The sequence below is a fragment of the Acinonyx jubatus genome, chromosome A1, assembly GCF_027475565.1.
Source record: "Acinonyx jubatus isolate Ajub_Pintada_27869175 chromosome A1, VMU_Ajub_asm_v1.0, whole genome shotgun sequence".
Classification (NCBI taxonomy): domain Eukaryota; kingdom Metazoa; phylum Chordata; class Mammalia; order Carnivora; family Felidae; genus Acinonyx; species Acinonyx jubatus.
In genome coordinates, this window is record NC_069380.1 from 195,919,327 (window position 1) to 195,935,070 (window position 15,744).

Genomic DNA, 15,744 nt, shown 5'->3' on the forward strand with positions numbered 1-15,744 from the left:
TTACAGAGGACCCATGCTGACACCCATGTATTTAAAGATATCTCACTGCAGACAACAGGTAGCTTTTGTGATTTTCACAAATGTCAATATACCTAAATACAATAAAGGCCCAGAAAATAGGATTTAAGACTCCCTTCAGCCCTGTTCCTTCTCTTTCCTTGTAATCCTGCTCATCTTCTTCACCTGCCTATTTCTCTTCCTGGCATCACTCCTTTCTGTCACCAAACTTAAAACGTGGAAGGTAAGAGTACATTCCTCAGGAAAGCCACTCCTCACCAAGTCTGGCCACTCTACTTGGCAGGTATCTCAAGCTCACCTGCTACTTTCCAAAACCACCCGCATGCCTGGTCTGCCTCGACTACTCCAACAGCCCTCTCATCTCCGCACTCAGCCAACAGGAGGATCTTCCGGACGGCCTGCCCTGGGGCCACGCTGCACAGCGGTGAGGGACACTTCTAAGAGCTCACAGTTAAATTTTGTGGCTCATCTCCTGTCTGCAAAATGGGGATAATGAGGGTATTTACCTCAAGATCTCCTATGAGGTTTATATGGATACAATGAACGTAAACATGAAGCATAATGCCTGGCACATGATAAGCCCTCAAAATATGTTTTCTTTTTTTTTTTTTTTTTTAATTTTTTATCATGATTCAGACTTCACTTTTCAGTTTCAAACCTTTAGTGGCCGTTGCCTGTCTACAGAATACAAAATGTTCTAGCAGGCATGCTAGTTACTGCAGCATAAAGAACACTAGTTTTCAATCAAGGCAAAAAATGAACTCAAATTCTGGCCCTGCTATTAGCTGTGCAATCCTGAAATTCACTTAACTTTCCGGAGCCTTAGTTTTCAAAGGTCTCACATGGGGATAACACCCCTTTGGGGAAGATAATAGCTGTACTGGGTTGAACAGTATCCCATCACCACCACCCAAATGCACATCCACCTACTGCCTGTGACCTTACCTGGAAATCGCCTTTGCACATATAATTAGTTTAGGTGAGGTCATCCTGGATTAGGGTAGGCCCTAAATCCAATGTGCCTAGTGTCCTTAAAAGGAGAGGAGACAAAGAGACAGGCACACAGGGAGAACATCAGGTAAAGATGGAGGTGGAAAGTGGAGTGGTGGGTACAAAGGCCAAAGAACAGCAACGATGGTGTAGGATTTCCCCCAGAGCCTTTACAGGGCACGTGGCCATGCCAACACCTTCGTTTGGAAGGTTGTCTTTTTAGCCATGTTACAGCAGCCCTAGGAATCTAATACAATAGCTAGGAATTCACGCATAGAAGTATTTGGCATGCAAAATGATGACCATGTTATACACGAGGAAACTGCAACCAGTTACACAGTGAAGCTGGTGGGAACTCCACTCCACCTGTTTGCAGGATGCATGCAGTCAGACCCGCTCCTACATGGAATTAGACACAGTGTATGTAACTGCCCAGAATACTGCTACTCACACAGTAAGTACTCAAAAGATGGTAGCAACTACTATTACTACTCATACCCCAGCTCCCTACCCTGCCTGACCTCCCAGTTAAGGGTAAACAAACATTTTCCTTAAGGGTCAGATAGTAAATATTTGAAGTTTTGTATGTCAAGGCAAAACCGAGGCTTTTATACCCATTAAAAATGGAATCATTTAGAAATGTAAACACCACCCTTAGCTGAAGTGCTGTAAACATTGGGTACATGGGTAGGTTTGCCCACAGGCTGTAGTGCAGACCCCTGCTCCAAGTATCTCTGTTGGTAGCTCCAGTCCCTTGTCTGCAGGTCATTTTATACCCCTCCCTGTCCCTTACCCTCACTCCTGCAGGCACACAGCCCCTTCTCTCTCCTCCTCCCCAACCCCACACACATGGCCACAGTTGAGGATTTCATCATGTTTTGCCTAAATCACTAAGAGCCTCCCATCTCACCTCACCCACATGCCACCCTTTACACCTGTCACTAGGACCTGTCCATCTAAAGTGCAGGCCTGAGCGTGTCAATACCCTATTTGATCTTTCCATGACTCTCCCCTCTATCCCCTCCAGCACGAGCTGTAAACCGAGTGGCACATTAAAATCCCACGGGGAGCTCTTTAAAGAACACCACCACTGTCTAGGCCACAGGTCCCTAACATTCTGATTCATTAGATCCAGGGTGGGGCAGCTGTAATCACTCAGGGCACAATCTGAAAGGCAGCCAGGATCTAGTCCCTGATTTTTGTACATGATTGATTCCCTCTGCCCAGAATGCCTTCCTGCCTCTGACTGCTAGGCAAACTTCCAATTTATTTTCAAAAAACTTCTTACAGTGAGACTGGAAAAAGCCACCCGTGAACTCTATCCTCTCCCCATAGTGGATTACTCCATCTTCTGTCCTATTTCACACCATGGCACATGCCCACGACTGCACATGCGTCATACTGTATGGTGACAGCTACTCAACCTGTCAGCTGGCCTCACTGACCTGAGCACTGGGCATGCAGCGTATCAGCTATTATATGCTTATCCTAAAGCATGTCCAAGATCAAGAATGCACTTTCTGACTATTTTCCTCTGAAAGTCAAAATATGACCATCTACTGAAGCGTACAGCTGGCTCAGTCAGTTAACTTTCTGACTCTTTTTGATTTCCACTTAGGTCATTATCTCATGGTCATGAGATCAAGCCTCAAGTTGGGCTCTGTGCTGACAGTGTGGAGCCTGCTTGGGATTCTTTCTCTCCACCCCTCCCCCACTCACATGCGTTCTCTCTCAAAAATAAACAAACGTTAAAAAATATATATCACCTTCATGGGCACTGAGGAGGGCCCTTGTTGGGATGAGCACTGGGTGTTGTATGTAAGCGATGAACCATGGTAATCTACCCCCAAAACCAAGAGCATACTTTACACACTGTATGTTAGCCAATTTGACAATAAATTATATTTTAAAAATACATGTATATATATTACTTACATACATATATATATCCCACCATCTTTCAGAGGAAGAAACCAAATGCTACCCACCTAAGCTCCTAACACAGTTGACAATGATTCATCCTCGGGACTCCTGTGCACTCTTACGATAGGCACTAAGTTAAGTCGACCTCCTGTCTCCCAGTTCTCTGCACACACATCCTATTTCCGTTATGGAACTGCACCTTCCATGAGGGCAGGCACCTACTGCTCAACATCTAAGCTCAGTGCTTTGTGAATCCAAGTCATTCAACAAGATGAATGTGTGCTCTAGATCTTGTGCTTGGAACTATGCGAAAAAGGGACCCCGACAAATGTGTTAAAATGAAAGCTTACCAAAGAGGAAAAAGTGTATACATACAAGTTTAAACATCAAGAATCAATACAAAGTGAAATCATGAGGTACATAATATTAATTTTTCTGGCACATAAAATAAAGCATTTTAAAACTTCCTCTCTTCTCAATAAGTTTAGGAAAGTTACTTCATAGATACTAAAGTTGAAGACTTTTTGTCTTCTTCATTTATTTATTTTTCAGAGAGAGAGAGAGAGAGAGAGAGAGAAAGAGTGAGCATGTGGGAGGGGCTGAGAGAGAGGGAGAGAGAATCCCAAGCAGGCTCTGCGCTGACACAGAGCTTGATCTCAGGACTGTGAGTTCATGACCTGAGCCAAAATCAAGTTGGGATGCCCAACCGACTGAGCACCTCAGGCACCCTGGGTGCCTACACTTTTAATTAAACAAGCATTTAATAAGCACTTAAATTATGCATGTAAAAAATAGTGGAGCTACATACTAGAGGAACATAAAAACATGACCCCAACACACTACCCCACAACTAAGTAATATATAGTCTTTGGCATACCAGTTAGCATTCTCCCAGCCACGCCTCAGAAAGGACTGGGCTCCAAGTAGGAAACTCCAAGGAGGGAACTAGATTTAAGGCTTGCCTGTCCATGCATGTATTGGAGTGGGGAGATGTCAACAGAATGTAGGAGCCCATCAACCTAAAAGGGTTAAATTCTAGTCCTGATTCCCATCCTCACCCCTGTTCCACTCATAGCCTTCCTCATTTCAGTGGCTGGAAACTCCATTCTATTGTTGGTCAGACCAAAAACTGCAGTTACCCTTGATGATTCCTTTAGCTCTCACATGCCCCTTCGGATCCCTTAGGAAAACCTGTTGATTCTAATTTCAAATTATATCCAACATGGGATATATCTCCTCGCCATCTCCGTTGTCTGCACCCTGGTCCCCACGTCCATTGTCTCTCACCTGGATTACTGGAGTGGTTTCCTACTGGCTCTCTGCTCCTACCTTTGACACCCTACCTTCTCTCCATTCTACTGTCAACCAGCAACTGGAATAAGTCTGTTAACAGGTCCAGGTGGATGTCATTCCTTGGCTCAGAGTCCTGCAATGGCTCCTATCTCACTAGGGCTTTTACTCCAAGCCCTGACAGTGACGTACAAAGCCCTACTAATTGAACCTTGCAAGACTTCATTTCCTACCCAGATCCTCTTAGCTCCATCACCTGGCCTCCTACTGCCTGATGGCACATACCCACCCCAACACCTTTGCTCTAGCTGTACCCTTTGCCTGAAAGGCTCTCCCCCCAGATACCTGTTTGGCTAACTCCCTCACCTCCTCCAGGCTTCCATTTAGACCTCACCTTCTCTTGGGATGAGCACTGGGTGTTGTATGGAAACCAATCTGACAATAAATTTCATATTTTAAATAAATAAAAGCAAAAATAAATAAATAAATAAATAAACCTCACCTTCTCAGTGAGGCCTACTTTGATCATCCTTCTTCATTCATTCATCCTTTTTCATTTACACTTCCTTCTGCCTCCCCATGCATACTTGCTCTGCTCCACTTTTATGTTTTCCCCTACCACATACATTATAATGTACTTACTGTGCTGGTTTTTCACTGTGTCTCCACCCTGCCAGAATCAGAATGTAAGCTCCACAAGGGTGGTGATCTTTGTTTTGGCCAGTGATGCAATTCTAGCATCTTTAAGAGTGCCTGAACTATGATGGGCACTTGCACATTTGTTGAATACAATCAGGTTTATCTCTGAGAGTTTATACTCTGAATAAATCTAAGATCTTGGCTCCCCTCCCTAACTGCTGTCTCGCTACCTGGCAAATAACACATAAAATTTCCTTGTCAGGAGAGGAAAGTCCAATCACAGTGACAGATAAAAACTTCTACGGAAAGGAGTAGAAATGACAAATGAACTAACACTCATTCACGCTAAAGTTTAATCACGCTACAAAGACGAGACCAACAATACAAGATTGTTTCCACCTTTGGAGAGGAGATAGTATTTTGAACTCAAAGTGAAGTACACTTTACAGGAGGAAAAACCCACCACAATTTCTCTCTCTGGTGGCCCTACTAATTACATCCCTTGTTCTCCAGCTGTCCACCACACCTCAGCCTCAGCCTCCAAACACCTGGGAGCTCTCACCAGCAGGTAGGAGACCAGGTATTTATCACTTTCACATTCCCAGCACCTGGTAGGCTAAGCCCTCTCAATCTATGCTTGTTGATCTGAACTAGAAGTGCACAAATTTTCTTTCACATCAGCTGATAAAGAATTTTCATGCTCGCAGGTTACAAAGTAACATAAGCAGATAGAATGCTATTGAAACTCGTCTGAAACAATGCCTACATGTTCATCATATATTTTCTAAATATTCTCTTTTCAGTGTACGGATGTTACTTTTTTTTTTAAGTCAATTAACAAGCAACACCTAGGAGATCATGAATCTCATATTGACAGGTGAGGGAATATAAGCTCAGAAACGTCAAAGTGATTTGTGCAAGGACACAAGTAATTTAGAAGAAGGGAGTGGCTACTGATAGGAAACGATTTACACAAACTCTTTAATGTGAACCACAAAAACCACTGACTCCAAGTAACACTGGCCTTTATTTCTGTTACCATTTCTTCTAGTGTGCAATGCAGGACAGCCATGTTAAAATGTAATACTTAACTGCTATACCAATGACTTCTTATAGTTTTTATACGTTTGCCTGCAATTCTGGGGGCAGGAGGCTACCAGAGGGAAGAGAAGATTACTGGAACTATCTTTTAATTTTTTTTTTCAACGTTTATTTATTTTTGGGACATAGAGAGACAGAGCATGAACGGGGGAGGGGCAGAGAGAGAGGGAGACACAGAATCGGAAACAGGCTCCAGGCTCTGAGCCATCAGCCCAGAGCCTGACACGGGGCTTGAACTCACGGACCATGAGATCGTGACCTGGCTGAAGTCGGACACTTAACCGACTGCGCCACCCAGGCGCCCCTGGAACTATCTTTTAAAGAAGAGTGTTTCCCATTTGAAAAGTCCTTTCTATTTTTCAAATTAAGCATTTAGTAATAAGTACTGAGAACCATAATATTTAATCCTTATGACCTTAGGAGGGAGCGTTCCCAGTTTACCAATGAGAAAACTGAGACATAGAGGTTAAAATCATTGTCCAAAGCTCCCCTCACATCCACACACTAGCCCCCCAGATTCCATACTGGCCCACAGTGAGGAGACTCCGAACATGGGCTCTTGCCTTGACATGGGCACCCTTTGTTTGTGGGGCTAACTAAGCTCCCCTGAAAGAGTCGGGCCAGCCCCGTCTCTTCTGCATTGCCTTGGAGGGCTCTCAGTAACCTGGCACATTACCTCTCTGCCACCAGTCAAAGAACGCAGTGAGGATCTAAGTCCCATCTGTCCTTCCTGCAGATGTGACTCTAGTCTGTGCTCTATAAATAGTGACAAATGGTACAGGTCCTTGGAGTACAGTCTCTCTAAACAAGAGCTAAGCATTACTGTGCCATTTTATTTGTGACAATCATTTAGTTGGTGGTATCACAAAGTTTCAGAAATAGATGGCAAATTAAATCTAACTTGGTATTAAACTTTGGTTTTAAAATGCTTTGGGACAATATGGCAGGAAATTTTTATTCAGCCTGAAGAAAAAGATCATCATTTAAAAGAAGTGTCATGTTCATAAGGGAATTGACACCTTCTCCCAGAACTTCTTCCTAGTTTGGGTTCTGATCTTCATGTTTGGAAATCCTAAGATGACCAGACAGGAAGCTGTGCGGATGACATTTCCTAATTAAGAGGGAAGTCCAACGAACTCCAAGAGTTATCCGAGGAACATGAGTGGGAGTGCAGGTTCCTGCCTCCTTTTGATTCTGCCGTCATCAGCCTAACAGACTGGGATTCCCCAGTGTAATTTCAAGGATTCATGCCTCAAAAAGAAGTCTGAGAAACCAATGAAAGGGTGATCTGAGCAGTATCCCTACCTAGCTTCATGACCAAGACCATCTGTGGCCAGTCACATTGTCATTTTAACCAAAGAACTCAGGCATCTATTTCAAAAGCCCCAAAGGTAACCAACCTCATTTTATTAAGAAAATACAGACAGGGACAAAGGTTATGGCTAGAACTGAAGTCTCCTTAAAAAATAGCTGGAGGTGTAAGTAGGGGAGAGGAGAAATGGGTTCAATTAAGACGGGGCTAAAACAAAACAAACAAAAAAAAAATGAATGACCTCAATTTCCAGCCCAGAAGTTTCAAAACAAGGATGCATTTGTAAACAGCCCGCTTATTAGACCTTTTCTCTATATTCCTGGCACCACCCTCTCAGTTCTATTTTTAGCCACAGGAGAATGGGGAGCAGACAGGGAAGGGCTAACTGTGGCCCAGCCTTACCTTGGGTGCCCTGCCAGGACTCTAGCTATCTTTAATTAATGTCTGAGGGACATAAGACGGACCCTACGCGTGGTGAAAGGAAGCACAATGGTGAAACTCTACCCCACAAGACTGATAAGGCCCACTACTGGTGTACCATTCCTGAGGTCCTGGGGCTATTTTTTGTTGAAAAGAAGGCGCCATCTGGAACGTTTACAGAGAGCAATGTGGACCCTGCATATTTAATTTGAGAGTACAGAAAACAGGACTGCCTGCCTGTTTGTTACCTACCTCAGCCACCCTCCTTCTCAGACTCACACGACATTTTACCAACAAATCACTTTTACGTAACATATCTCTTCTCAGGAATCAAGAAATTTCTCTTCAAGTGCTTCCCTCCCAGTACCTAGTCCATATTCATAAATAAAGATGAAGCCCACACTTTTCACCACACTTTCCCTTTCACAGTATTCCCCAGGAGATAAGCCTAAAGCTTTTAAACCACAGCAACTCACTGCCATCCAGAGTAAGCTTTATTAAACATTAGGGATTAATCATATCTTTGGAAACAGAACAGAATAAGCTAAGAAACTGACAGTGAAGAGATTCTCTGTACCACCCAACTCACCAACATCAGCATTATAAAAGCATACTATGGCAGGGAGGATAAAGAGGAGATAAAATGCTACCATTTCAAAAAAAGAAAATCAGACCACAGGGTTACAAAGCTGGGCAGTGACAGACATGTGACTAGACAGGAATCAATGAGCGGCCTATGAACAAAGAATTTAAGGGACTCCTGTTAAGACAGAGCAAAATATGAGCAACATTCAAACATATTCTGAATTCCCATCTACTGTACTTCAGACTATAACAAACTGCCTTCTTCCTATGCTTGACTCCATTAACCAAAATTGTCTGTTTACCGAAGACTCTGTTAGTTGATGAAAAAATATTAGAATTCTAGAATTCTCTTTTAGCTAAAGAAACCATATGGCTTTCTTCGCTTTTGCAGGAAGCGCTTACACTAAAACCATTATTAAGTTTAAGCAATGGTTTCAGTACTAAGTATAGTCAGAAAAATGCCAGTCCACCACATTTAAGAGTATCTGAGTTTTCCACCCTCGTTCTGGAGCTGGTTCCTCCCTAGTCTCAGACATCCACTCTGATACCAGTTAAATTTTCTGAATGGGAGATGAAGGCAGGATGCAGAGCAGATGAACATCCTCACACCACAGAAATATTACTCACTGACTGAGTGCCTGGGAAGTTCTGTAGAGAGGGGTCTAGCAGGGCCTGCTTCCCCTCCCAGTTTTTATTACTTAACATGGAAAGGACGGGATGCCAAGTAAAAAGAAAACTATCTGAAGAGTATGTGCAAAGATCATCAGCTTACTGGAGAAATTTGAAAGGACTCACAGTTAAACCACGGCCCACTGTTTAGCACAACACTGTCTAATAGAACCTTCAGCAGTGATGAAAATGGCCTGTTCTGTATCTGTTGTCTAATGTGCAGGCCACTAGCTACAAAGCACATGAACCAGAGCTAGTGTGATTAAGGAACTGAATTATACTATTTTATTTTATTTTAATTAAATTTAAATAGCCATATGTGCCTCACAGACCCAGCATCGAATACCACAGGTTTGGAACACTGGAAAAGCTGACCACAGCAGTCTCCTGGATAAGAAAAAAGCCCAGAGGAGACTAATGTTCCTGTCCTTTCCCCCCAGGAATTAAGGGGGAAAAAAACTTAACTCCCCTTCTTAACTGTGTTAGTAATTAAAAAAGCACTTTCTAATCATTTCTGTCTCACCTGAATGTGGACCTAATATGACTAGAACGTGTAAAACGTAGAACTGAAACTGCTTTTCTCTTCCTGTAAACAATGAGGGCTTAAGTGTTGAAATAATTATTTTGAATTTTTAAGTTTCTCCCTAGGTTGAACGATGAACTTTGAACCACATACTTAAAACAAAAGACTGTTTAAAACTGCTTAAAGATTTTTATCATTTTTTTTCTTCTTTTGGTTCTCCTCTCAAAAGTTACAGTAAAATCTTTGATGTGATTATACTCTGAGACCTTAGAGGGGGAAAAAAGAAAACCAACCTGTAAACAAAGTCCCCAAGTGCTCAGACTAAAAAAGACTCATTCCAACAGCAACTGTGTAGTTAGGGGAGGGTTAAGCTGCTTTTTACAGCCACAAGTTCTGAACATCCAGAACATGTTCAAAAAGCTTTAACATGACTTAAGAAATTTGTCTCATCTGTATTCCTAAAAATTGCCAACACTAGCATCCTTGATACACAAGCATCCTTGATAAAAACTGGTCGTAAGCAAATGCTTTTTAGCCTCCTGCATCGCACACTATAGCTTTAAATAGCAGTACATTCTAAAGACCTGCCACCTAGGGACACACATTCCCTGTACGTTACACACGAAGGCTACAGCAGAAACAAACTATACTTACTAATATTAACTGATTTTCTTTCTGAACTTCCTAAGGATTATGTTTAGTGCCCTTGAATCTGTTTAGACAACATAAAATGGTACTGGTTTTAATGAAAAAAGTTTCTCAAATCCCCAGAAGTAGATTACAATTTTAATTCTAGGATTTGAAAAAAGTAAACTATAGTTTGATAAACTACAAAAACTACTGCTGTAAACTCATAACAGACCTCAGAACAAATACCATACCTTTTCTAATAGTTTCAACAGCAGGGCATTTGACAAGGCTGTGTGTGGTCTGAAGGACAGTAAAGCCAGTGAGTAAACCTATGCCACCCTGTAGCAGCCAGTCACCTGGGTCCGCCTGCAGATGACTGTACCTGCCTCCACCCTTTCAACTATTTACCAACAATTTGCATAAACTCACAAAATATGTAAAAAGGCAGCATGGGTCCAGGTTGATATAACACAATGGTATTTAAACATAAGGTCTTGCACGAAAGGCTCAAAGAGTCAGTCCCACCAGCACCAGCCAGAAAGTCAAGGATTCACAGCAATTTACACACAAAAAAAGGCATAAGGAATATAGATGCAGGTTCAATATGGTTGTTCAAATAGCTACCTCAATCTTAGATTGCATTTACAAAATGTAAATTGCCAAGAAAGTTACTATTCTCTACCAAAATCAGTACTGCAGATGTTTCAGAATACTGCATTTTAGCAGGACCAAGGACAAATTCAAGGATTTGGAAGGATCCCCTCCTTGGTGGGTGAGAAGACTAGTCACACACTTGGAAGGCGGCGGGGGGAAGAACAGCACAGGGAAGGGAAGGAAGCAAGACTTCTGTCTCCAAAAGTGTAAAAGGCCAATATGTTGAGGAATAGAACAACTTTCTGTGGGTCTAGGGAACACAAAGACAAACAAGACAGGCAAATTTTAGTTCAAAGTAAGGAAGAATATGTCAAAGATCAGGGCTGTTCATAATTGGACTGGTGCACCTGGAAAGGCGGTAAGGACCTCCTTACTGAAGGCCAGACCTCATGACCCAAGGAGGTTTCCAACATCACAGGAAGTCAGATTAGGTAACTCCCTCCCCGCCACAAATGCCACACTGAACAGAAGATATTTACCGGCAAGACCACCTCCCTAACTCCAACACCTCCCCATTCTCTCACTCCAAGCTTGACGATTCTAATTTATTTTCTAAGAAAATAATCTGCAAAGGTTAGTGCTTTAACAAAAATTAGGGACACTAACAACTAACAATAATGAAACAAGCTCTGAGAGTTGGGCAGCTAACTCACTGGGAAACCAGGAACACCGCCCTCAGACGTGATACTCAGATGCTGTGCATTCTTTGTAGTTTCCCTACATCGTTTTCCTAGATAATACTCTTTTACCTTTAGTCGGTTAATAGACTCCGAATTCAAAATGACTGAGCTTAAAGAGATTTTCGTAAAACTTCCTGAAATTAGGGGCACCTGGGTGGCTCAGTAGGTTAAGTGTCCGACTTTGGCTCAGGTCATGATCTCATGGTTTTGTGGGTTCGAGCCCCACATCGGGCTCTGTGTTGACAGCTCAGAGCCTGGAGCCTGCTTCGGATTCTGTGTCTCTGGCTCTGGGCTCTCTCTGCCCCTCCCCCACTCACACTCTGGCTCTCAAAAATGACTAAATGTTAAAGGGAAAAAACTTCCTGAAATTAGAGTGAGCCTTTTTTTTAAACCTCATTCTACAAAGGTTGCAAGAAGCCTAGGCAAGACATTCTTAAACTGCCCCAGCTAGAACCCTCAGAGAATTAATTATAATTCCTCTACCCAACTAGGGATTGAGAGGTGTGGAAGGAAGATACAGGGCTTACTTTATTTGCAGATATCCGTTCTTCCCCCATTATCTCCATGCTTCCTGAAACCCATCACTAAGTAAGTGACCCTGCAGTGTTCAAATGGATGCCTAACATGGTTTGGGTCCTCTTCTAATTCTACCCTAGGTACAAGATTACAGATCCCAGAAGCTCATTACCCAACCATTCAAGTCGAAAATGATAGCACTGTCATAAAAAGTACTCTCAGAACTTTCTCTGAAGAGTACCCACTCACTGTCTGGAATTTCTTTAAGGAGGCAGCTACCTGCCCACAATCCATCATACACTCAGAAAAACAGGCCAGCTCTCCACATCTCTTCTTGATTCCCAACCCAGAGAACACCAGTCTGAAACAGAGACTGGTGTTTCTGTCCAAATCAGAGGCCCTTTCAGCCTCAACAACACATTCCAGACCATCTGCTCTAACGGCCAGGCTTTACCTTTCTGAACGTGGATGATGTCGGGGAAGTTGGCCAGGTGCCCCTGATACAGCGCTAACAGGTCCATGACGGGGTCCAGGTCCTGCCTGGGCTGCTCGGCAAAGAGCTCGCCGATGGCGTCATAGGCATCTCCGGTGAAGGCGATGGCCTGGTTCAGGCCGGCGGAGAAGGCCTGCTGGTCCAGCTCAAAGGCCTGGCTGAGGCCGCGGAAGGACTGGCCCACCTTCTGATACTCCTTCTTGAAGCCCGTCACCTGCTTGCGGGCGAACTCGTTGGCCGTGTGGTTGAGCTGCAGCGCGCTGTCGTCCATCTTCTTGGTGAAGCACTTGAAGCCATCAATCTTGCTCTCCACCTCCTGCAGGTCGAGGGCGGCGGCGGGGGGCGTGCTCAGGGTCAGGAAGAAGTTGGCGCCCACCATCTCATCCTTCTCGGCCTTCCTCTTGCCCTGTTTCCAGGCCTTCTCATCCGTGCTGCTGGGGCACGTCAGGAAGTGCTGGAAGACGTCGCACTGCGCCAGCACCGGGTGGCTGGCCATGTGGTTCATCCACCAGATCAGGCCCTTCCTGCGCTTGGAGATGAAGTCCTCCTCGAAGCGGCCCGTGGCCTGCTTCTCAGGCAGGTGGGGCACCGAGATGACAGGGAACTTCTCCGCCAGACGCGCGTACAGCCAGTCGAAGTGCTTGTAGCGCCGGTGCACCGGCACCTGCGTGTGCGTGGGCACCAGCTTGTAGGAGATGTAGCTCTTCATGCCCTTGAACTTGGTCTGTTTGGTGGGGTCGTCGATGGTGCACTGGAAGGGGTAAGGGTTCTCCTGCCACTCTGGGCCGTAGGGCCCCAGCACCACGCACAGCTTGTCCCCGTCCTTCACGAAGCCCGATGCTTCGCCCAGCACGAAGGCCTCACCGCCCGACTTGACGAAGGTAGAAAAGCGGTTGAGATTGCGGCTTACAGTAGCTGAGCTCTTGGCCCCCGACGGGTGGTGCTGCGGAGGTGCCGGGCCGCCGCGGGAGCCCAGCGACAGGTCGGAGCGCGTAGACAGGCGGTAGCGGCCGGCCGCGCCGCCCGCGGACGACGAGCCGTCGAGGTCCGGGTACGCGCCGCTGCCCAGCGCGCCGGGCTCGTCGGCCACCGTGGAGCTGTCGTCCCACTCGTCGTCCCAGTCATCGTCGCTGCCCTGGCTGGCCTGGTAGCCGCCGCCGTAGAGCTGCTGAGGCGACGGCTGCAGGGCGCCCCCGCCGTACGGGAAGCCCGCAGCCGGCGGCTGGAAGGTGCTCGGCGGTGGCGCCTGCTGCGGTTGCAGCAGCGGCTGGAAGGCGTCGGGCGGCGGCTTGAAGGAGGCGGGCGGCGCGGCGGGCAGGGGCTCGAAGCCGCCGGGCGGCACGTTGGCGTAGCGAGCTGGAGCTCCCGGACCCCCGTCGCCCGCCGGGCCGGGCTCAGGGGCGCGGATCACCTGCACGTACGAGGCCGGGAAGAGGCCACGGTCGCCGCGGCTGTTGACCCCCTCGAGCCAGCCCTCGATGTCCTGTTCGCTGCACAGGCTCAGCACCTCATGTTCCCGCAGCGAGATCTCGCCCGGGTTCTCCGACCTAAAGTCATACAGCGCCCGGGCGCGCAGCGCCATGGTCCCGGCGTCCCGGCGGGCGGCCGCCGACTCCCGGCGCCGCGAGCCCGGGGCCGGCCGAAGGGACCCGCGGTGTCGCCCGCGCCCCGGCGCGCGAAGTGGAGGCCAAAAGATAGCGCGCAGCTCCGCGCCCCGGCCCGCCGGTCGCGCCCTCCGCGTCGCTCGGCTCGCAGCGCCGACTGCCGCGCTGGGCTGCCGCCGCCGCCGCCGGCCGGGGGCGGGGCCCGCGGCCTCCCACGTCCCCAGCTGCGCTAATCCACGGCCGAGAGCCGCGCGCCAGGCGAGAGCAAGCGATGGCCGAGCCGCCGCGCCTGCCGGCGGAGCCCACTCGGCGGCCGCCACTGCCCCCTTCAGGCGGGCCCTGAGCCGTGAGGCGCAGGGCGAAGATTTCCACTCAGAAAGAAAGAAGTGAATTGTCTGAGATGTTTAGGCTCTTAGGTAAAAAAAAAAAAAAACAACGTATCCTAGAAAGTAAATTAATATTTGCGTTCCTGACGAACGTTCCCACTCGGAGCGCTCAGTGAATGCTTCTAGAATAACTGAACCACACATCTAATAAAGGAGTTTCAGTGAATATTAGCGACGGCACTAAGAAGAAGACAAGATGCTTGTGCCGGGGGCTGTCCGCTCCCTTTCGTCTTCCACCCGCTGGAACCTTCTGGCAAGAAGGGGAGAAGAATGACAAGAGCAAAGTAAGGAAGGTGTTGTGCCTGACAAATGAAGAGGCTAAGGGTGGTGTGGGAAGAGAGGCATCAGGGCGGGAGAGTTTTCAGTAAAATACGTCTGCAGGGAGAGCTGGCATTTTGCATATGTCCCTTCTGCTCCCTGAGCCTCACGTAGTGCGGGGAATGAGAGTTTACACTTCCGAGTCAGGCTACTGGGTTCGAATTCGCTTTCTGACACTACCTAGCTTCTGACCTTGAGCAAGTCACTCACTGGACCTCCCTCCCTCCTAGGGTTGTTGTGGGGATTCGATAATCATGTAATCCCTACTTTACAGATGGGGAACATGAAACAGAGGGATTCATATATGGCGAGTACTATACATGGGGAGCACAGTCAGGTGTTTGTTGCTGCTGTCGCTAATGTTACTGCTGTTGGGGAAAGCAAAAACCCCGTTCTCCTTCATAAAGAGAATGGGGTCCTAAAACCACAATCCCAGGGCGTAGCACCAGAAAGGACCCTCATGTTCACACCCCTACTCCTAATCTGAGATCAGTGACCATCTGTGTCCATTCATCTGTGTCTCACTGTATTTATATTATCTTTAAGATACGTAGATTCAAAAAAGAAAACTCACTTCCCGAGATACTAATCAGCTCCCATCTCCGAAGTTGCCTTGTTTCACATCTTTTCCTTCAGTGTATAATTTGCCCCAAGTTTTTTCTTCTCATAGTCCCCTTTTATTAAGTCTAGCCTAATGATTCCTTTAAAGACACCTCTAACTGGGATTCAGCGTTCATATGTCATTAATTTCAGCCTGTCCTCTGACCCTTTTCAAGCAAATCTGGGAAACGGGCCAGAAGAGTTTACAAGTATTGTGAGGAAGGGCTGTGGTATTCTAAGCATCTTGCGCAAAACCACCAACCCAGTATACCAGAAGTACTCCCACAGTGTTTATCCCTAATGCAAAAACCTTTATTCAATTCTGTAAGCAAATTCTGAATTACAACATTTTTAGTTGAAAACTCTGAGTTAGGATCCTTCTTACAGTAAGCA

The 15,744-nt window shown here is 46.3% G+C and overlaps 1 protein-coding gene and 1 long non-coding RNA gene across 2 annotated transcripts in view; one reads left to right on the top strand and one right to left on the bottom strand.

Moving 5' to 3' along the window:
- Window positions 1-14,236, bottom strand: part of SNX18 (sorting nexin 18) — a 29,826-nt gene extending 15,590 nt beyond the window's left edge. Inside the window, exon 1 of the mRNA XM_015086141.3 lies at window positions 12,405-14,236. Within this exon, the coding sequence (XP_014941627.2) occupies window positions 12,405-14,025 (1,621 nt within the window). The 5' untranslated portion in view covers window positions 14,026-14,236. The remainder of the gene's footprint in view (window positions 1-12,404) is intronic.
- A 145-nt stretch (window positions 14,237-14,381) lies between these two features.
- The window catches only part of LOC106987826 (uncharacterized), a 51,129-nt gene continuing 49,766 nt past the window's right edge, over window positions 14,382-15,744 (top strand). Inside the window, exon 1 of the long non-coding RNA XR_008289376.1 lies at window positions 14,382-14,717. This is a non-coding gene — a long non-coding RNA (uncharacterized LOC106987826). The remainder of the gene's footprint in view (window positions 14,718-15,744) is intronic.